Raw genomic sequence first — 23479 nt, forward strand, 5'->3', positions numbered from 1 at the left:
TCAGTTCTGAGCCCCTCCTGGTTTTCTGGGCCAATCTGATTTCCTTCCTGTGAAATCAATTACTGCTCCATCTATTTTCTGTCTCCCAACATTTTCTCAATTGTCTAATGGAGATAATACATCATAACGCTGTTGTATGGGTCAAATGAAATTATATATATTATGTGCATAACACAGTATATAGCATGTAATAATTGTCCTATAAATGGTAGTTATGTGTGTTATATAACTTCTCAAAATCCCCGACAGTCCTATCACAATAATTCCCTAGTGATAGTGTCCCCCAAATCTCCTCTATTGCTACCTTTGTGGACTTATTAATTTCTTTATATTCAGTTTAGGGGAAAAAATTAGGACAGAAATGAAATTATTTAATTCTGCCATGTCAGTGTCTTAATTACTAGAGATTTGTAAATTATAACATTTAATTATAACTCAACATTCTTTCTTTTAAAGGAATATTTTGACTATTTTCATAAATTTGTTAATCCAGATGAGCTTTACAGTCATTTTTTGGTATTCCCTAATCTCCCTGTCCCCCGAAAGGCCCTTGAAATTTTGATTGGAATTACAATGAAGTTATTTTCTCTTTTTTCTTTCTTCTTTTTTTTTTTTTATAGAGAGGGAGGCAGAGAGGAGCGAAGAGAGAGAGAGAAACTTGAATGTGAGAGAGACACACTGACTGGTTGCCACCCACACGACCCCAACTGGGGCCGGGACAAATTGCAACCAAGATACGTGCCCTTAGCGGGAACCAAACCCGGGACTCTCTAGTCCATGGGCCAACGCTCTAACCACTGAGCCAGATCAGCCAGGGCTGAAGTTATTTTCAAATCTGGCAAGAAGGTATGCCTTTACAAAACTCTTTCTTCCAATTCACAAAGTAGGTCAACTTAAATTATAGCTTTTCTTTTCCTCAGTAAATATTTGCACTTTTTTCATAATGGTCCTACACACTTAGAATTGAATTCTTATATATTTTATATTTTTACATTTTACATTTTGCTACTCTAAATGGAAAATTATTTTTTAAAATATTTTTATTGACTTTTTTTTTTTTTTAGAGAGATAGGGAAGGAGAGGGAGAGAGAGAGAAACATTTATGTGAGAGAGAAACATTGATCAGTTGCCTCCTATATGCACCCCGACCAGGGATCAAACCCACAACCTGGTATGTGCCCTGATGGAATCACACCAGTGATCTTTTGGTGCATGGGACGATGCTCAACCAACTGAGCCACACTGGACAGGGCTGGAACATTATTTTTATTTTTATACTTGGTCATTGCTGTATAGAAAAACAGTGATATTTCTTTGTTTTCTTTTAAGCCTACATGAGTTTTCTAGGCAGGGGAAAAAAATGTATCTTCTTCAAGTATGGTCATTTTACCTCCTCTAATACTTTTGCTACTTTCTTGTCCTTATAGCATTGCTATGACTTGCAGAGATTAGAGTTGTGGTTACAGACATGCTTATTTCATCCCTCATTGGAATAGAAATGTCTTTAGTGTTGTTATGTCTTTTTCTTTATAATATTATTTTTTATTGATTTTAGAGAGACAGGAAGGAAGAGGAAGAGAGAGAGAGACATCCATGTAAGAGAGAAACAGTGATTGGTTGCCTCCTGCATGCACCCTGACTGGAGATCGAACCTGCAATCTGGGTATGTGCCCTTAACCTGCCACCTTCTGGTGTACGGGATGATGCTCCAACCACCACACCGGCCAGGACAGTGTTGTTATGTCTTAATTACTTGTTTTTGGTTAGAGGTAAAACGTTGTTTAATGAATGTCCAGCTGGTCTGTATTTTGCTTTTGCTGAGTTATGCAAGAACGCACAAGAAAGCATGCGCACACATACCTCACTAAAGGAAGACAATCAGTTGTATTCTAATATCTGGGACCTTTGTAGGTAATCAAGCTATAGTCTCAGAAGAAAAATGGACCATTTTGTACTGAGAGTGGCAGGACCCAGAGACAAAAAGGAGGGGAAAGGGAAAGAAAGGGGTTCTATTTCGCATCTTGGAGTTATCTACCGCACAGTTCTGGTACCACTTTCAGGTCCTTTGCTTCCTACAGAATTCCATTTCATGATCACACTAATAACGTGTGAAGGCTACACTTCATGATTTAAAAAGTAATCTATTTGACATTATTTTATTCTGTCATTTTGAATTAAGCTGAACATATGAACAGCAATTATACTATCAATTGACGCAAAAAAACATTTAACAAAATTCAGTACTCATTTGTGATAAAATATTTCAAAACAAGTATAAAAATCAATGCCTAATATTATATTTGATAGTAAATCAGGAACAAATTGAGGATGTCCATTCTCACCACTCTTATTTAATATAGTACTGGACATTCTAGTCAGTACATGAAGGTAAAGAAAGGAAATAAAAGACAGTTTAAAAAGGAAGAAAGGAAAATTCCTATTTGAAGATAATTGACTACACAGATAGTCCCACAGAATCTAAAAAAAAAAAAAAAATCCAAACCAGCTAATACTAGTAAGGTCACAAGATCAATATATAAAAACCAGCTGTATATCTATATATCGGCAATGATTATGTAGACACCAAAGTAAAAAAAATACAATACTATTTATCATTATTTCAAAAAATACTTAAGTATCAATCTTACAAAACATGTACAGGATTATATCCTGAAAACTACACAGTGCCAATGAAAACAATTACAGAAGATCTAAATAAATGGCGAAATGTGCTATGTTTGTGGATTGGTATACTAAACATGATGAAAATGTTAATTCTCATGAAATTGATATATAACTACAGTACAATTCCAGTCAAAATCCCAGAAATATTTTTTGAAGATTTAGACAAGATTATTCTAAAATTTACATGGAAAGGCAAAGAAACTGGAATAGCTAAAACAGTTTTGAAAGAACAACAACAAAGTGGGTAATCAGTTTATTAGATTTCAAGACTCAAATAGCTATAGTAATCCAGACTGCGTGGTATTGGTGTGGGGACAGACATAGGTCAATGGAACACAATAGAATACTTAGAAATAGACAAATATCTCCAGCTGATTTTTGACAAATGTACAAAAACAATAGAGGAAAAAGATTTTTCAACTAATAATGTTGGCACAAGTGAGCATCTCCCCCCAAATGAACCTTAAACCTTAAAAAAAAATTAACTCAAAATGGATCATGAACTGAAATGTAAAATGTGAAACTGTAAATATTTTAGAAAACACAGGAGAAAGTCTTTGAGATCTAACAAGGCTAGACAAAATTCTTAGGGTTAATACCAAAAGCATGATCCATAACAGGAAAATTTGATAAACTGGATCAAAATTAAAAGTCGCTCTGTGAAATACACTGTTGAGAAAATGTTTACAGACCACATGTGCAATGGGAGATGTATCTAGTATATATAAAGGGCTCTCAAACTCAGTTGTAAAAAATCCAATTAGAAAATGGACAAAAAACATAAATGGACATTTCAACAGACTATACAGTTACCTTTCACCACAATTTCCTCTGTTCTTGAGAGCATCTATGGGGTTGAACTTCTCTACTATCTGTTAAAAACAAAGTCAGCTCCTCTGTGACATTAGGATCTGTTTTATAGCCTACTTTCCCTCTCAGGCAAAATCTCTAAACCAGGCCTCTGGAGCTAGGGATGGAGTTTCTCTTTTAGTGACATCCCATTCTAGGAACTGAACACTTGGTGGAGGAGTGGAGACATCAGTCTGAGGTCCTCTGGTCTTGTCTCTCCTGTCATAGAACCATCACCTTACCAGGTCGGGCAAGAGTAATAAAGCCCCAGTATTCTCAGTGCACTGTGTTCAAAGTAGGATTTCTGGTCCATGAGTGCCAGTTGCACGAAAAAGGAGGACCCCTACCTGTCAGCTCACTCACCCAAGATTTAGCCCTAGCAACAGGTAGGTGAGGACAAGATTAGAAATACTGATGTCCTAGAGTATTTTCCAGAAAAATAGCTCTCTGACTGGGAGTTGGGGGGGAGGGAGCGGAAAGAGTCCTTCGTTCTTGTCTTGTAGCAGTCTGTCTCACTGAGCTGGGAGAGGGTTGATAGGAAGTTGTCTTGGTTCAAATATTCTTGCCTTTGTTGCAGAATTTTCATAGATTTTAAAAAAATATATCATTTGTTGTTTGTCCTTAGTACTAGTTCCATAGGCTTTAAATGGTTTTTCAATGCAATTTTTCACCACTATCACTTAGGAGGTCAGCATAGCTCCTCATGCTGTCATACCAGAAATACTCTGTATTGCTATTTTACAACTGCATTTTACAATTGTCTCAAAAGAAAGAAACTAATTATAAAAAGCCCAGAATTCCCAGAGGGATCCAGTTTTCCAATTGCTCCGTGATAACAAAAAGCAAATGTGAAGTATCTCCAGTGGCCTGTGTTCTATAATCTAATGACATATGGAATGTTTTTCTTGCTCCAAAACTACTTGGATATTTCCTACTTGAAATAAAATTATTTTTGTTTTGTTTTGAAAAAGAAAAAATAATCAGAACATAAATATATAGTGTGGCTAAACTACATCTAAGACAAGTGCTAAAAATGTCCTGGTAGAAAAAGTAGACCCATGAGAAAAGCTGTTAAACAATTATCTCTGATATTTGGAACCCCTAATATCTACAAAGTGATTACCAGGTAATATGCAATGAAGGTTCTTGACAAGATTCTGAGGATCTGTACTCTCTGCAAATGTCAAAAAAATCATGTAATGAACAGTTAAAAAAAATAGGAAGTCAGTGAGTTCATACTTAGAATAAAATTTTTTAAAAGAGAGAAGGTAATACTCTTTTTTACAAAAAAAAAAAAGCCAATTAAAAAAAGTTGAGAGAACAGTAGAGTTGGAATATTACTATTCAGGCAAAAATCATCAGAATATGCTATATGTAAGGGAATACGTTTCATGAGGAACATGATGTTTGCGTGGTGGTGAAAGTATTTCCCATGTCCAGCTGGTGTGGCTCAGTGCTTGAGTCTCGACTCATGCACCAAGAGATCGCTGGTTCAATTCCTGGTCAGGACACAAGCCCAGGTTGTGGGCCTGATCCCCAGTAGGGGGCATGCAGTAGGTGGCCAGTTGATGTTCTCTCTCATTGATGTTGCTACTTCTCCCTCTCCCTTTGTCTTTCTCTGAAATCAATAAGGAAGGAAGGAAGGAAGGGAGGAAGGGAGGAAGGGAGGAAGGGAGGAAGGAAGGAAGGAAGGAAGGTAGGAAGGAAGGAAAGAAGGAAGGAAGGAAGGACGAAAGGAAGGAAAGAAGGAAAGAAAAGACAGGAAGAATTTCCCCATAGATTGCTTATTAGTTGTAAGGTGGAAAAACTACATAGTGATGATACTGGATGACTGACACCTTGGGCAGATGATTAAAATTAATATCCTCACTGATGGTTGCCAGAGGGAAGGGGGTTTGGGAAACTGGGTGGGAAAGGTGAAGAGATTAAGAAGTAAAAATTGTTAGTTACAAAATTGTCACGGGTATGTAAATTACAACATAAGGAATGTAGTTAACAATATTGTAATAACTGTATGGTTGCCTGGTGAGTACTAGAAATATAGAGGAGAACACTTTCTAAAGTTATGATTATCTAACCACAATGCTATACACCTGAAATTAATATAAATAATATTGAGTGTAAACTGTAATTGAAAAATAAAATAAAAACATTTTAATTTCCTCATTGAGGGGCAGATAGCCATCATGTGCCTTTAGATGTGGTGATCTCAAACACTCAGCGTCACGTTTAATACTTTGTCTGGTAATGCATATTTGAATCTAATGAGAAAAACTCTGACAAACCAAAATTGAGGAACATTATATAAAATAATTGGCCTTGGTGTTTCAAAAACATCAATATCATGAAAGATAAAGGCTTAAAAATTGCTCCAAATTAAAGGAAAATAGGGAGACATACAACTCAATGCATTATGTGATCCTTGACTGGACAATTGATAAAATATGATAAGGACTGTAGATTAGAAAACAGTATTAAATCAATGTTACATTTCCAGAGTTTGATAATAGTGCTGTTATGAACTGTGTGTGTGTCTCCCCTCCATACATATGTTGAAATCCTAATCCTCATTGGGATTGTGTTTGGAGATGGAGCCTGTGGGAGGTAATTAGGTTATGAGGGTGGAGCCCTCATGATGATATTAATATTTTTATAAGAAGGACACAAAATAACTTGCTTCTGTCTCTTCTGTACACCATGTAAAGATACAAGATGACTGTTTGCAAACCAGGAAGAGTGCCCTCACCAATGATCTGTTGGCACCTGAATCCTGGACTTTCCAGCCTCCGGACTGTCAGAAATAATTTGTTTAAGCCACCATGTCTATGGTAAATTGTTATAGCAGACTAAACAAGTACTATGGTTATGTCAAAGAAATTCCTGGTTCTTGGGAAATACACATTGAATGTTAAGGAATAAGGAGGCATGATATTTGCACATTACTCTCCAATGATTCAGAAAAAAAAAATTGTATACATATGTTTTTTGTGTATATATAAGACAGGGAATATGATAAAACATGTTATGGCAATTTTCCAATAAGTGTGAAATCATATAGAGATGTCTATCACTTAGGATTTTTCACTCTCCTACTTGTGGGAAGAAACAAATATTAGTTATGCCTGCCTTAAATTCCTCCACAGCCACTCTTTATATAAATAGATTTTTACAACTCTTCTAACCTCTATCATAAAAGAGGTTAAATAAATCTTAACAATTATGACCTGGCAGCAGTATTGTTACAGTTATGCCTACACTTAACACTGTACAACCGACTATTCCTTTAATAAATATAAACCTGTTCTAATACTGTTGGTTGTCCACGGTGTTTTCAAAACCTTTGTAACCTGCTACAAGTTGAACCATCAGAATTCTTGTTCAGTAGCCTTACATGGAGTTTGCTATAATGCAAATACAATGAATGATGATCCTCCAAGTATTTCTAGAAAAAGGGTAGGAAATTTTTCAAATTACTAAAAATATGTAATAATGGCACCCAAAACTACTGTTTTCAGTTTATTCATAAGGGCAAATACAGTATTGCTTGAAGGGAGAAGGTCTATATTCTAAAGAAGTAATATAGCTTGCTGTAATGAGAAAAGTGGCTTGTTTATTTTCCATATGTACAACACTTGTACAGAATTCCAGACCTGAGAGGAACAAAGAAATTGCACTACAGTCCTCTGGGCTAGTTTTTTATACTCTTGCAGAACCAGATGATCTTTGTTCTGATCCCATGACTCCCAGGAAATGCTGATGACAACTGATTCCAGAAAAACCATCTTTCCAGAAGAATGTTCTGTTTTTGGAATAAATACCTATAAATCTATTTCTTTATTTTTATTTTTGTTAATCCTCACCCGAGAATATTTTTCCATTGACATTTATTTATTTATTTATTTATTTATTTTTAATCCTCACCCGAGGACATTTTTTCCATTTTTTGTTCAGATAGAGTAGGAGGGCGAGAGAGGAAGAGAGAGAGAGAAACATCCACGTGAAAGGGAGACATTGAGTGGCTGCCACCCACACGACCCAACCAGGGCTGGGGACAAACTGCAACCGAGGTACATGCCCTTAGCGGGAACCGAACCCGGGTCTCTCCGGACTGCAGGCCAACGCTCTAACCATCGAGCCAAACCAGTCAGGGCTTTCCATTGACTTTTTAGATAGAATGGAAGGGAGGGAGGGAGAGAAAGAAACATCAATGTGAGAGAGACACATTGATTGGTTGCCTCCCACAGGACCCTGAACGGGACTGGGGTTTGAACCTGCAACCCAGCTATGTGCCGTTGACTAGGAATCGAACCCACTACCCTTCAGTCCATGGGCTGACACTCTAACCTCTGAGCCTAACTGGCCAGGGCTAAATTTATTTCTTTATCAGAAATTGTTAGAGATCATTTCAGTTGCCAGAGCATATAATCCAACCCAAATATGGTTCTTAATAATACAATTACATTGGAAGTATTTGTGCTTTTACCAAAATATCAGGTTTAGTGCTGCGTATACAGAAACTCTTGCCCAAGTTGAATGATCCTTAAATAAGTTATAGCCTTATGCTAGCCATACTCTCCCCACCTTTTTGAGATTTGTGAATATTGTATGATTCTCAATGAGGGTTTGAGCCTTATGGATGCATTTAAATTGCCTCTTGGTGGCACTCTCTTAGGGAGAACTAGGTTTCCAGAACCTTAAATGCTGCTGTGTAGTCAATGTTCAGACAGAAGGTTCTATAAATAATCATCCAAGAACAGCAAGAAAGTTAGCAGGAAACTTGTGAAAACAAAACTAAAGCTGAAACTGTTACTTCTTTGTTACATAATGAGTTGAAGGAAGAATATCAACATAATGCCACTGATGTAGATATGGAAATCTATTAAAATGTTGCTTAGGACAAATCTCAGAGAATGAAATTAGTGGTTATCAAATTCAATGATGGGCTCCCTTCAAGATCTTAACTCATAAAGCAAAATATGAATCTGCATTCCAGGTTAAAAAAACAAAACAAAACATTTCCTCAGTCACACAAAGAACATTTCCTCATAGTTAAGTCTCCATTTTGATTCCTGCACCAATCTGCTTCCAATTCTAACTAGTTCCCTACTTCACAGACTGGCCTTAAAATCATCCAACCCAATCTCTTCTAAATTCCCTAGAATTGAGTGACTCCCAAGCCTATGGTTTGCTCTCCTTTGTTACACCAATCTAGATAAACCTGGCTTTCTGGGAACTACAGGGATGTCTGATAAATCTGTTAGTGGGTTTCAAAGAATTTTCTTAGGAACTCATAGTCCAGCTACCGAGAGAAAATTATTAATATTTAAGTAGGTCTCCCATTTCAGGAATGGTTTGCTTGGTAGTTTGACATGGTTCTGATAATATATATATCTTGCATTTTGAGAAATATGTTTTTAGAAATTTTTGCTAAGCATTTTCAATGGTAGTAAAAACACTATACTGTTATGTTAGTAGAGTACATGCCAAAGTTGAACCATTCCATTCCCCAATCAGACATTTAGATGTTTTACAATTTTTGCTATTACATACAAACCTGTGATAAATATTTTGCATAAAACTTTTCAAACAGATTAAATTATGCCCTCAGGATAAATCCTTGCAATAGCAACAGCTGAATTGAAGGTTACCATTATTATTGGGCTCTAGCTACATAATGCTTGCTTTCCAAGAGTTGTATGACTCCTACCTGCAACTCGTAAAGTAAATGTTCCACTGACCTTTCACCAGCACATTAGGAGAAATTTGAACACAAGTTTTGTGTAGACATTTAAAAGTTTTGGGTATTTACATACAGCTTTCGAGGAACACAACTGGCTGGTTTCTCATTCTCAGTTTGCCTCTAAATTTCTCAGACTGACTAGGTAGAGAAGCAACTGATGTCATAAAGCACTTGGAGGAAATGCAGAAAATAGAAATATTAAGCAATAATTACTACAAGCGTAGGTAAGTTTGGTTTGATGGTAGGATTCTATATACACAGACAAAAACAGGAAAATAAGATTTAATGGAATTTTCCAACTTGAATTCTTTTCAAACCTTCAGCAATTGTTGGTGTGTAAAAAAAAGGTGTTTTTTTTTTTTGCAAGGCGGTATGTGAGAAAAATTAAAAACACAGTTGAACATGAGTGAACTATTTTATATACTGCTTTTTGAGTGTGAACAATGTAAAAAGGTCCACTATTTTACAAAGGTAATATTGAGAACATCTTTTAAAAATACAATTTAATATCATGGGTGTGATCAAGTTAGCGAGGCCTCGGCTTCCTGTCCTACTGGGCCCTGGGCTCTCTAGCTTTGCCAGTTTTCTTCAAGCTAACCTGGAGACTGGAGATCGAGTCCTCAATTTTCTTCCCAGGTTGTATTAATTACACACCGTGTCTGGGAAACTGAAGCTGGGGAGCAGATGAGTAATGTAAAACACAACAGATTTCTTTCCTGATCTAAGACTTCGGCTAAAGCTCCCCATTCCTGGCCCTCCGCAAGAAAAAGAAAAACTAATAAATTAGTCCCCATCACCGTCTTTCACTGAGCTTCACTTCCATAACCACGCAAAGCCAACTCAAACCTTCTCACATCCCGTCCCCGCCCTGGTGTAGTAAATAGAAACGAACCCACCCACCGCCCGCTGGATCTGCTGTGACGTCACCGTGGCCAAACGCATGCGCTCTGCCTTGGGGTCCTTTTCCGATCTTTTCCACCGAAGCTAGGGTGTCCTCGGGTGATAAGAAAACTACAATTCCCAGCATCCTGCGCGGTGCGGGGAAGGAAGATCGGGACTGTGGGAATTAGGCTCCGGAGGATAGCGGGCCAGACTTGGCCGCTCCTTCTGAAGCGGTTTTGCACCTCTTTCCGCCGCCGGCGTCGGCGGCGTCTGCGGCGTCGGCGCTCACGCAGGGGCGGGTCACGGCGGCGCAAAGCGGAGCTGGGCGGGAAGGGAGGTCGTGGCGGTGGCGGTGTCGGCGGCGGGGACAGCAGCTACAGCGGCGGCCGCGGGGACAGCGCAGCAGCGGTGCTGTCAGGCCGTCGGAGACATGGGAGACCCAGGGTCGGAGGTGAGTAGGCGAGCCGCCGAGGGGTTTGTGTTCTGTTGGCGTGAGGCCTGGTGCTCGGCCGCAGGCGCGGGGCCATCCCCGCGGCGTCTCGGGCCGAGCCCGGCGTTCGGCGCGGTGCAGGGCGAGCCAGGAACCAGCTGCAACAATGGCCGCCCGGCCCCTGCACCGGCTCCGGCGCTCCTTGTTGCCGCTGCTCGGCCGACAGGCTGGCTCTTCAGTGGTGAGCCTGGCCCGTCGTTCCTGAGCAGATGGGGGATTGCGAGGGGCCCGTGGCCGGTTTTCGCTGTCTGGTCCCTGCAGCTCCACGTATGCAGAGGCATAATCCGACTCCATCGAGTTCTGTTCTTCGTCGGTTTTGCGTGGAATTACGCCGTTAGGTTTCCTTGAAAGTGCTTCCTTTTTCGTTCCTTTTGGGAAAAGCTCTTCCTGCAAGTGTGTGGCTGTATAGATAAGCGTGTTTTGGCTTATTTTTGTAGATAATAGAATCTGTCCCTCCAGCTGGACCTGAGACATCTGAGTGCACAGCGGATGAAAATGAAGATGACATTCAGTTTGTTAGTGTAAGTAGCAACGATATTCGGGTTTCCCCCAAGTCAAAGACTGCGTGGTAAGCGATTATGTGACTACACCTCACGTGTTCGTTCATCATCCAGCAAATATGTATGCATGTCTAATGGGTGCTAGAGAGTGTAGGGCATGGCATAGGATTAGGACATTGACCAAAAGAGGTCTCTGAGAGACCACAGAGGCCATCACAAAGACTGTGGACCAAAGTACATATTGTACATTTAATCACTCTCTTCTCCTGCCTTCACGTAGAGCCATTCTATACCCAGGGGTTACAAAGTTCTGGTCTCTTAAGACTGTGTATTGAAATGGGGCAAGAGTGTCTTCTAAGAGATGACACACACGTGAGGGAGAAAGGACAGCCAAAAATGAGGATGTAGAAAACGAGGGTTTGAAGAACTCAAAACCTGAGTATTATGTAGCTCCATAACATGGAGGCACATAGCTTGAAGGTCTCTGAGGTCGCGATGTTACAGCATAGTAAAATTGATGTCATAATGAAGATCCCTGCATCACCAGGAGCTTTTTATATTTTCTGATTTTATTCCCTTAGAGACAGTTTTCAAGCATTTGTAAGTCTAGATTCCTAGGCCTCACTGGACCTATTGAATCAGAATTTGAAGGTGGGGCCTAGGAATCTCATTTTGGAAAAATGCAAGGACTGACAAATCTTAGGGGAAAAGTAGATATGACATATTTTGGAATGATTTTCACCCAAAACTGTTAAAATATAACAAGGGCTCTGATACGAGCATGCCTCTACAATAAAGTACTCTCTGAGTACTGTAGTTGAGGTTTGCTATTAAAGGTATATAATTTTTCTTTAACAGTGTCTGTTTGATGTGTATTTGTGTTGGTGCACCTTTGTAAACTGGATATTAAACAATATTCTATAGTATCACAGCATTAGAGCCATTGTGGTGATCCATTGTTGCATTGTGTTTTAATGGGTTTGTGTAGGTGTCTTTCACAAGATCATTTTGTGGCTTTTCCTGCAGTGCTAGTGTATATGGTACACTTTGTCATTTTAAACTTTTAAGGTTTTGAGGATGGGGGTGTGAGAAGTATTGTATCCTGCCCCCAGTCACTGTGGACAAAAGTATGTTTGGTAACAGGGTTTCATGGCTCTTTGGGACAAATATTTCAGGTTTTTCCTGAATAAGGACATATTTGTGAATGGAGAGTATTTATCTTGATATTTTATGCAAATATAAGAATGACACTTCTTTATGAGCTACAGGCTTACTTTGAAAGTCACAGGTGGAATCTACTAAAGTAAGATTTGAAAAATATTTTTTTTTGTACTCTGGAATGAAGAATTGTATTATAGCTTGTGACTAACAAACTTGTATTAAGTTAAAGTTTAAAAATACTCTTTAAGTTTTATTTTAAATGTAGAGAATCTGTTATATCTATTATCTAGAATAAAAAAAATACATAGTCAATGTTTTGTGTATCCAGCTTGACACAACATCTTATATTTATTCCTGTTTTCAAATATAGGTTCAAAGGTTTGATAGTTCCAAAAGGAGAAATGAATTATATGTATCAAGTGCAATTATAATACTAGAAGAAACCTATTAAAACCATTCCCTCTGCCTTTTTAGTGATAACACTTATATAACAATGATACCTTAATTCTATTTTAAAATACGTTTAGAGACAGATTCTTCTACTTATTTCTGTGACCCAATCTTACACTTGACTCCTCTAGGTAATAAACAGTTCCCTGCTTAAGATTAATTCAGATACAAAAAGAGCATTATAGTGTCATTTCTTGATTTACTGTGGTTTGGATTTCATAGCTTGTTGTTAATTAAATTTTCTCATCTTTGTTCCACATGGTGGCACATCATTCTTTCTGTGGTTTGTAAAATACACGGTCGGAAACTAAGCAGCATGCTGAGGGAAAGGAAAAATATAGACGTGGAGGTCCAAAATGATCCCCTTTGTCTATATTTTATTGAAATTAACATAGAACACAATTCATAAGTGTACTGTGTCACTTCTGCAAAACCAGTACACCTGTGTAAACAGTGCTCAAATCAGGAAACAGAATGTCACTATAACAGAAACTTAGTTTGGGTCTTTTTCTCTCATTTTGTGTTTAGTTTAGTAATATAACTCTTTATTCAGCCATCTTTATGTCTTTCTTTGGAACTGGATGTTTTCATTTACTCCCAGAAAACTGTTTAGACTGGGAGCTGATGACATGATTTTTCACAGTGCTACTCTAGATACAAAGGTATAAAAACTGCTGAGGCAATCTGCCATAAACTTGAGAACAGCACTTGAGATGTAGGTTTCAGTTAAGATGATTGGTTTAATGTGGAATCATTGAAAATGTGGAAATAGTGAAGGAAATAGAGGTATAATTTCATAAATACCTTGACATAGGTCAAGTGATAATATTTTACCTGCAGTAGAATGGGTCATTGGCAAAAAAATGAGAGTATCTCTTGTCTGGATGTCTTAGGACTGTAATTAGCTTAATAAAAATAATGTTGGCGCTCATAATATGCAAAGTCATGAATTAAGTACCTTAGGGCTACAAATATTAATTGGAAATACATACATACCTAAGTATCAGTATTTCAGTGTGGGAGATGAAATAGATGAGAACTATGTAAATAGTTCTAGTAGAAAGTTCTTTTATAAAAAGTATGTGGTGCCATCACAAAGAAAAGACCCTCAGTTTATTACTTTGACATGTATTATTTGTATGTGTTTAAAAGGCATTTTCAGAAGAAATAAGAAAGGGTATCAAAATTGGGAAAGCAGGATATTGTGTAGTTCTGAAGGATAAGATTTTTTTTCAAATGGGAAAGGAAAGAATGGGCCAGATAGTATAGATCTTGAATTGTGGACTGAATTTGAACTTAAAGTAGGCAACTGGGAACCATTTGAAATTTTTGAACTGGGCAGGACTGCAGAAGTAAATTATGTCCCTAATGTCTCTATATGGAAAAAAAAAAAAAAAAATCACATGGATTATTTAGGGTTTTATTTATTTATTTTTATTTTATTTTATTTTTTGTGGTACGTGCCCCTAGCAGGAACCAAACCGGAACTCTCTGGCCCACAGGCCGACCCTCAACCACTGAGCCAAACTGGCCAGGCTATTTAGGGTTTTAGATTATAATTTTGCATCTGTGGTTAAATCCATATTTGTTTTCTAATAACAGGAATGAAGCCTGTCTTTATTAAAGTTTTTTTAAACTTAGAATATCAGTTCAGCTGTTTTGCTTGTGCTTGTGCTCCTGCCCCTGCCCCTAAATTGTGTGGCCTTGGAAGTAGAATCCTTTGATATTTGTTATCGGTGCAGAGGAGATGGGAATGATAGTTTACTGGTTGAAATATTGATCAAATTCAAATAAAATACCTTGTAAATGGAGGAGATATAAGCGGTCATTTATAAATATTATCAGAAATTATTTCTTGGTTTTTGGATTATAAACATTACTTCTAGGGAGTTAACATTTTTTGGTCAGTATTATGAATTATTCAAAGTTGGATAATAGCAGGTAGTCCTTTTCCTCTTATTGAAAGGTATCTTATCTCAGAAACTTTGGTAATAAGCATGGATTTAAAAATAGTATATATATACTATTTTTACTACCTCAGAGTCTTGAACTACCTCAGAGTTACATTGACCACACAGCCAATTATGTGTTTAAAGAACCAGGTGTACTTAGTTTCTCATTTGTTAAATGGGGTAATAGTAGTAATTCAGTATCTCACTTTGTCAAGTAATTGTGGGGATTAAATGAAATCACATGCATGAAAAGTTTAGCACAATTTCTGTACAGGGTAGAATGACAGATGTTATTGATTAGTAGGAAAATAAAAGGACTACTAAAATGTTTTGATTCCTTCTTTGTGGTGGAAGTTTTTCCATATCCACTGGGAAATTAGCTGAAGTATAGAGTATTTGTTTGTGAAGTAATCTTTTCCTTTGGGATACTTCTCTTATTTTTTTTTCTCAACCTCTTTGCCTTTTTGGAGGTCTTAGACATTTGTCACCTTCTCCTTCTATTATTCTATCACATACCACTTTGTAATTATTTGTTGAGTGAATAAATAAATATTCTAAATGACTCCTGGTTTTTCTCACTTTTCAATTTCTTATCCTGATTCTTTTTATTTATTAGTGTGAATTATATGAAGTTGCCTTCGTTTAAGTTGTGCATATCAATATAATGGTTCACCGCAATAGTAAATTTATTTCCTCATCTGTTTTTATTCCTGCCCCTTCTACTATTTCTGGATTTACTTCTTAATCCTATTCGTGACAATTTTTCTTATTTTGTTTTTCCCTGACCATTCTTTTTGCTTTGTGCTTTCTTTCATCTCCCTTACTTCTTTACCTACTACATGTTCATGGAAGTTCCGCCCCTACTTCTGTACTTCTGGTAACCTGGGGACTTTCTTGGTGTGCTATTTCTGCGGGCATGTAATAAAATTTTCTAATGCACATTCCTTGAAGAGTGCAAACTCAGATAATTACATGAACAGTGGAAACTATTTTTTTTTGTTTGTTTGTTTTGTTTTTTTTTTGTTGTTTTTTTTTTATCCTCATCCGAGGACATTTTTCCATTTTTTGTACAGACAGAGTGGGAGGGAGAGAGAGGAAGAGAGAGAGAGGGAAACATCAATGTGAAAGGGACACATCGAGTGGTTGCCACCCGCACGACCAGCCAGGGCCGGGGACAAACTGCAACCGAGGTACGTGCCCTTAGCGGGAACCGAACCCGGGTCTCTCCGGACCGCAGGCCGATGCTCTAACCGCTGAGCCAAACCGGCCAGGGCTGGAAACTATTTTTATCTCCTCTACTTCTTCTTAGATTAAATGTGTGATACTGAAATTAATACCAGTGGTAGGTTTTAGTCTTAAAGTAGGTGATGCATCTCTGTTGACCATACATAGGTAAAAACCCTAATTACTTTATTACATGATTCCTGCCAAGTTGTTTTGCTCTCTGGTTTTATCTTAGTGGCTGGATCTCTACCTGCAAGGATAGCAGTTTTCTGCTTGCGCAAAAGTTGTAGCCTAGGGGGAGAAACAAGCTGTCTTTGAGACTGGATGCTTCTTTCAGGAAAAGGATCTTTAACTAGATCTTAGCTTGTCTCCAGACTCTAGGGTCTTTTCCTGTTAGTTTTTCCACCAAATTAATCACTTTGGCTTGCCAATAGTCAACTTCCTTTATCCTAAGAAATCTTTCCTTTGGCCATATTCTCCTCCTGAGTTCCTTTCTCTTGTTCTCAACATTCTAGACTTTTAAAAAAGAATACTGTCTACTATGTCCTTTACTGCCTTATTTCCTACTTAATTTTTTAGAGAATGGCTTCTGTGTTGCACTACTTTCTTAACAGTTGCTCTGTCAAAGGCATTTTAAATCTCCTTGTTGCCAAATTCATTGGCTTTTTATTTTTGGTATTTTGGGCCACATTTAGCATTGATAACTTTTCATTGAGGTTTATTCTGTCTTTAATTTCTTTGAATTTATGCATTCCTGATTTTTTTTTTCAATCTCTGATGAGCTTTCTTCCTGAATCCTAAAATTCTGGCATTTCCTCAATACCCTCCTCTTTGCTTTGTTCCTTAGCTACATCATAATTTCAACTTAAAGCTACAGTTAATAGTTTTTTAAGGGAGCCACTCCCAAATCTCTACTCTCAGTTACATTTATACATCCAAGATTACAAGACTGCATTTCCAACTCTGCCAAATACCTCTGTATATACCACTGACATATCAAACCATTATGTGAAAAAAATATCAGCGTTGTGTGTCCATATTCCATATTTATATTAATGACATTAGTATTCTTCCAGTAACTCAAACTTGAAACCTTAGGGACCACTTTGATTTCCGGTTATTGTTGGGATTTTGTTTTGTATCGCCAATCTTTTTTTCCCCCATTGTACCCATGTATTCTCTTATACTAAGCACCACAACACTATTCTTGTCTCCACCACTATTTTAATTCTACGTTATGTATCTGGTCTGGTTACTTATTCTGCTTACCCCACTCTTCATACTTCTTTATGTGATTGGTCAAAGCACAAGTCTCATAATGTTACTCCCACCTTAGTATTTGATTCCCTTTTGCCTGTGGAATACAGTCAAGGCTTTTAAGCCTAGCATTCAAGGCCTGGTTCATGACAGAATCAGTATGGGTGGAAAGAAAGGATAGAGAAAAATCAGGTTTAATGTTTGACTCTATAGAAGTGGGAAATAAAGCCGAGATGTTGGTCAAAGAACTTAATGATTTTGAGCTTGGATATCTAATGAACCTTTGATACCCATCCCATTTGAAAAGCATTGGATCATAATATCTGTGTTCTTATGGCTTGTTTCCGTATTAATAATCCTTCCCCCAAGGAATCGACATAGTTCTAATATTCTTACCGGGGTTTAGGCTTGCTCTTCTAGGTCTCATCACTTTTTTTATTTTATTTTTCCAGTCAACAAAAGGAGAAACTTTATTGGGGCCCCAGAGTCACAGGGCTCAGGCAGAAGGCTGCCCTGTGGGCCCGAGGAGGTGGGGAAGGAGTCTTATTTAACCTTATTCTTGGGGCAGAGGTTGTTGGTGTGGCCACACTGCTTGCAGCATCAGTTGACAGCATGGGGGTACAGGTGGACATAACACTTGGGGCAGATCATCTTGTAGTAGTTGTACTTCTGGGCGAGTTCCTGGAAGGAGGGCTCGATGATGTAACCCCTCCTGTGAAGCACCAAGTGCTTGGGTGGACTCTTTCTGATATTATATTCTGATAGAGTGCAGCCATCCTTCAGCTATTTGCTCGCAAAAATCAGACGCTGCTGGTTAGGCGGGATGCCCTCCATGTTTTGGATTTTGGCTTTGACATGCTCACTGGTGTGTCACTGAGCTCAACCTCAAGGGAGATAGTCTTGCCAGTCAGGGTCATCACAAAGATCTGCATCTGCTGGGGAGGCTGCTCTGCCACCTCATTGAAGAGAAAGAGTTCGTCATCATTTCTTACTCATGTACATACTCTAAATATTTTTCTCTGATTATTTTCTGCTAGCCATAAGTCTTCCTCTTCAGAGGAATTCTTGCAAATCCCAATAACATGATTGTTTTAAATGCTAGTTTAGTTCGAATAACTGTTCATGACTTGTTAATTTGCTCAATTCTTTCATAGGAAGGACCATTAAGACCTGTTCTTGAATACATTGACCTGGTCAGCAGTGATGATGAAGAGCCTAGCACCTCTCATAGTGATGTAAGTACATTATATTTGATTTGCACTTTTTTTACTTCTGTCATTTAAGAGGCATTGTCTGAAGAGAGTTACCAAGTCAATGGTGGCTATGTTTAGTGTTTAGAGAATGGCCAATTTCTATTAGAATGGACCATAATAGGTAGTCCAAGGAGTTCTTGCCCAGAATATCTCCTACTTTCAATTTTGTTCCTTTGCTTTCAGTGAGGATGTGAAAGGATGACATGACACAGGAAAGTTCTAAGCCTTGGAGGTGATATTAATACAAGGGAATTGAAATAAAAACTGCAAGCTTTTTGGCTCCTTGTGTCCTTCTCCTTTCCTATCTCTCTTCAGGTGCCCTATAGAACTGGATCCTTTTCATCCATAACCATATGACCACAGAAAATTATTATCTTGGAAGAAAGGCTATGTGAAGATCCTTTAGAAAATGGCATGTGGGGAAGGGTTATAGGTGATACTACTGTAGTCATATATCTTTTAATCTCCTCTACCCCCATATATTTGGAGTTTTCTTTCTTACCTGTATTTTTTTTTTATTGTGGATTTGGCCCTTAAACAAATACTTTCCTTACTTTGAAAACCAAACTAGCTGAGCCCTTTGTAGCAATCTTCTCTTTCATTTGTCATAGCCCAAATTGCCATTAATGGGCTATTTCCTTGATGGATTACAGAACTCCTGGTTCTTGTTCAAGGTGGCCAGAAGCTTCTGCTCTGTGATAATAGGGGATTGAGACTTGGACTTGGAATCAAAAAACCTAGGTTTTAGTCTCAGCTTTACATAAAGTCCATATTAATTCTGTGACTTTGGATAAATTAAGTAGCCTTTTAACCTTAGTTTCTTTATCAAATAAGAATAGTACCTACCTCACAGGGTTGTTGTGAGGATGACACAAGGTAGCAAAAATATATATAAACTCTGAAAACTACAAACCACAAAGTAGGACTATGCAACTGAAAGTTATGTTATACATGGAGAGTGAACAAGAGAATTTTTAAAGGGGCTTTAAAGTGATTCTACAATGGAGGACTTTTAGAAAAATCTTTTTTCCCTCAGTGAAACTTTCACCAAGTTCTCTCTGCAATTATTAGCTCCTACTTCTTGACTTAAATATGTTGAATGGGATTTTTAAAAAATTGTTATCACCAGTGGTCTTACCACCTCTTCTTGTCCTAGCATGGGACCAAGCAGCAGGCTAGGATGGCACCACTTGAACTGGGCTTGTTTATACTCTCTTTTTTCAGAGACAGAGTGCCAGATTAATGCCAGTAGTTGGTATTGGGTCTTTGGGAAAGTGAAGCTTGTGGATTTGATTTTTTGTGATTCCCCTTGCTGACCTGTAGTGGATTGCATCTTTCATTATTAATGATAATAATTTTAAAAAATTGAATTCTACTTACTGGACATGCATCTCTGCACTTGAAAGTTAACATATTAAAAGCATTTTTTTTTCTTCCTTGGTTTTCTTGTTCATGTGGATAACCCAGAGAATGCCTGAGTCTAAGGTGCCATCCTCTGAGAATCATCGCCCAGAAATGTGCTCTAGCTGCAGTGTTCCTCTTCCCATTGGAGACAGCAGCTCCTCTGGGAGTTGCACCAGCAGTCCACAAAGGATAGTTTCTCAACCTTCTTCTGTTGAGAACCCATTGGAACACGAGAAAAATGATCAAAATAATTCAGATTTTCAGATCTCTGAGACAGAGACACTTAAACCATCACAAAATTATCAGACTCTGCCTTCATCTCCACTTCTGGTCCCTCAACAAACTTTGGCCTCTTCAGAGGTCAAGGAGGATTTACCTCCAGAATCTTCAGCTTCACAGCATGGACAAGATGCCATCCTCTATCTCCAGACACAAGTGGCTGAGATGTCCCGAGTGATACGTGATCTGCAGTCCAGGAGTTGTTTCAGATTTCATCATTCTAGGCCAAGTGAAAACTCCTCAGTTCCTTGGGACATCAGCTCCAAGGAAGAAAATTTATCCACAGTTGAAGAAGAAGCAGATTGCAAATCCCCCTCAGCTGATGACAAAGGGCAGCCAGCTGACCCCAGTCAGACTAGTTTCACAGGTCTTTTGAAGAGAATGGAACAGAGAGGTGTTATAAAGAGAGTAACGTTACAATCTGAAGCAGAATCGTGTGATGGGAAACCTGATTATGTGACCTCTAAAAAACGTTTGGTTCCTCCATTGCATCCACTTCTGAGAATTGCCACCACTGAGGTTTTTAAAGACCCTGCTGATTGCCATCCTTCTTCTTTCATGGGACACAGGGTATATCCTGTGGCCAAGGATACCTCTCCTTTTCAACCAAATCCTCCAGCTGAGGGCCCCATTGTAGAAGCATTAGAGCATAGCAAAAGAGGAAGTACATCATCTCCTCTGGATTCTACCTCAAAAGAAATGGAGGTCATGGGTTGTAGATTCTACCATGCTGCTTCCATTGCAGCCCGAGCTGCTAGCTACATGGCCTATATGACTCAATATCAGCGTAAACTCTGGGAAGATATGGAGGATCTGGTCCATGACCCAGAGTTTGATCGTGGAAAAGCAAGATGTATAATATCTGATGGTATGGATGCAGGCCTTTGGCAGCTTTGTACTACTAGGGACATAATGGACTCAGTAGTCAGAGTTATGGCAATGGCAGTAGACTACAGAAGGCAAGCCTGGCTTCGACTTACATCACTCACTAAGAAAACCCAGGAGAAAATCTCACATTTACCCTTTGATGGCACTTCCCTCTTTGGACAAGATGTGAATGCTGTCGTTGCAGAAGAAAACAGTATAAAAGAAAATGACTATAAAGACCACAACAAATACTATAACCAACATCGATACTTCTATAGTCATGATCAGAAAGCACATTATCACAATAGAGGATACTCCAAAGGGGATTGGTACAAACCCCGAAACCACCCTTATAGATACAGAAAAAAAGGAGAATCTCCAGAACGCCATGGATATAAGAATTAATAGCTTGTTTATGTTCAGCAGTATAGCCATCCAATATATTAAGTATTTTACTTGCTCTTCCTGACTTAAACAGGATATACAGGTAGGAGGTCACCTCAAAAACTGGATACATGTCTGGAATTGCCACAAGCTGACATTTGAATTCTAGACTGTTGGATTGAAGTATATAGAGAACTGTGCTTTATTGTCCAAGTGAGCATTGGAGACTTTTAATCTAAGTAGGGGTGGACAAAGATTTATCCATTATTTCTGGTTCAAAGTAAGTACAGAGGAAGGTACTCAGGAATCTGAATCCTCTTGTGATTAAAGAAAAATATAAAGAGTTGTTCCTCAGGAAAATCTTGCTGGTAAACTGAGGACTAGCAGATTTGGGGTCTGGAAATAACCTACTACTTAATAGATCTCTGTTTAACACAGAGGCAATCCTTCATTTTTAGGTCATCAGTGCTTCCTTGTTCCAGGCTTTACTTGTCAGGTTTTCACAAAATGACAAATCTGTTATAATCTCTTTATATCAGGATGATCAACTCACTGAGTCCCTATTACTCAAGCTCTGTGAGACTTCAAAATCAACCATGAAGCTGTATATCAAGAACTGGAATTCAAATCAAATTTTGCCAAATCCAGTTTGCTTCCAGTGGGATGAGTAGTTGTCACAGGTCTACTGTGGGCATCAGCTGGAAAAAGACTTTTTTTTTTTATCTGTACTGTCTCTGTAGAAATTCACAATAACTATCTTCATCAAGACTGATTGCTACCATACCATCACCATTCCAAGTTACATATGAGAGGATTCTTTGATGTTGTCACTCATAAGCCTTTGACCTATCAAACTCTTATGTCAACAAGCTGTGAGACCCAGTAACGGTGTTCTCTCAGGATAATCTGGACCTTTCACCAAGATGACCTTCTTAAAAAAACCCACTTTCTAAACAGTTAACTTTTTGAGCTTGATAATTCATCACAGTTTAAATATAAAAAAGATGTGTACATTAGTGCTCTGGAAATAAAGGATGTTACACCATCCAGGCATGCAAATCTGACTCTTAAAAGAGCAAGAATTCCAAACATGCCTGACAATCCAGTCCTCTTACTGTAATAAAGAGAGATGCCATCAATCGGTGTTACTGAGAAATCTGTGAGATTTAGAGTATAGCTGTGGATGTAGTAGAGAGAACATCTCACACAGTTCTGTTTCTGGGTATCTGTTTAAAAGATGATATCCATTAGTGATTTCTTAAAAGTCTGAAATCAAGAATTCAGTGACATGTCCTTGGTTTATTGATTCCTTAGTCTACTCAGACTTACCATGAGAGACGACTTACTTTGGTTTAATTAATAGTTCTCTGCCATCCTGGAACTAGCAGCAGATACCTCAGTTTTATCTTCCACAATATCATTTTAATCTCAAGGCAGTGGCTGTACTGTATACCAGCCCTTAGATCCTTGTCTTTGCAGCATGACTTCAGAAATGGAGAAAATTGTCAAGTTTGATGGGTCTGAATACATGACCTAGAATTATTTGCTTGGCAGTCAAAATATTTTTTTTAATTGACAGACTTATAATTTTGTAACTTAGTTGTCAAACATCTACATTTTTTTTATCTGCTTGATCAAAGTATTTTGGGTCTACTGTTAGTAGAATATAACACTGTTTTAGGATTTATGTGGTTTCTATTCCTTGCCATAGTTCTTGCACAGTGGTGATTGACAGTTTCCCTGGTGCCCCTTTTTTTAATAGTTTATTGGAATCTCGTTCTTTCTCCCCATCATAACCGTATTAAGCACCATATTTGTGCTATAGAGGTTGAAGAGGCAAATAACCCTACTTGGAAGAAGTTGTTTTCTTAGATACTTTGAGGGTACTATATTGGTCCTATTTGTAGATTAAGTCTAAACTACAGTCTTGGTAGAGAAGATCATATTGCAAATTTGGCCAAGTCATATCTGGAATTAACATTTACCTTTATTTTTCTGAATTTCTGCATAGTTTACTTTTTTAGGTTCATGCCAGTGCTGTAGAAACTGTCTTTCAAAATGACCTCTAGAAGAGCATTGATTAACCACCTGTAAAGAAACAG

At 38.1% G+C, this 23479-nt stretch overlaps 1 protein-coding gene and 1 pseudogene across 6 annotated transcripts in view; one reads left to right on the forward strand and one right to left on the reverse strand.

The window, feature by feature from the left end:
• Window positions 1-10513: 10513 nt before the first annotated feature.
• ZNF451 (zinc finger protein 451) overlaps window positions 10514-23479 on the forward strand; it is a 108270-nt gene continuing 95304 nt past the window's right edge. For 5 of the 6 annotated variants that reach the window (XR_004957799.1, XM_036249218.1, XM_036249216.1 and 2 more), the window contains exons 1-3: window positions 10514-10607; window positions 11084-11167; window positions 18345-18425. Coding sequence is in view for 5 of the 6 variants with exons in the window: in XM_036249218.1 (XP_036105111.1) it covers window positions 10587-10607; window positions 11084-11167; window positions 18345-18425 (186 nt within the window). In the remaining variant the exon portion in view is untranslated. Of the gene's footprint in view, window positions 10608-11083; window positions 11168-18344; window positions 18426-19910; window positions 22421-23479 lie in introns of those variants that run through there. The other variant, XM_036249220.1, reaches the window with a different exon arrangement.
• On the reverse strand, window positions 17734-18122 carry LOC118621815 (annotated as a pseudogene).

This window comes from Molossus molossus, unplaced genomic scaffold (genome assembly GCF_014108415.1).
Source record: "Molossus molossus isolate mMolMol1 unplaced genomic scaffold, mMolMol1.p scaffold_m16_p_8, whole genome shotgun sequence".
NCBI classification, from domain to species: domain Eukaryota; kingdom Metazoa; phylum Chordata; class Mammalia; order Chiroptera; family Molossidae; genus Molossus; species Molossus molossus.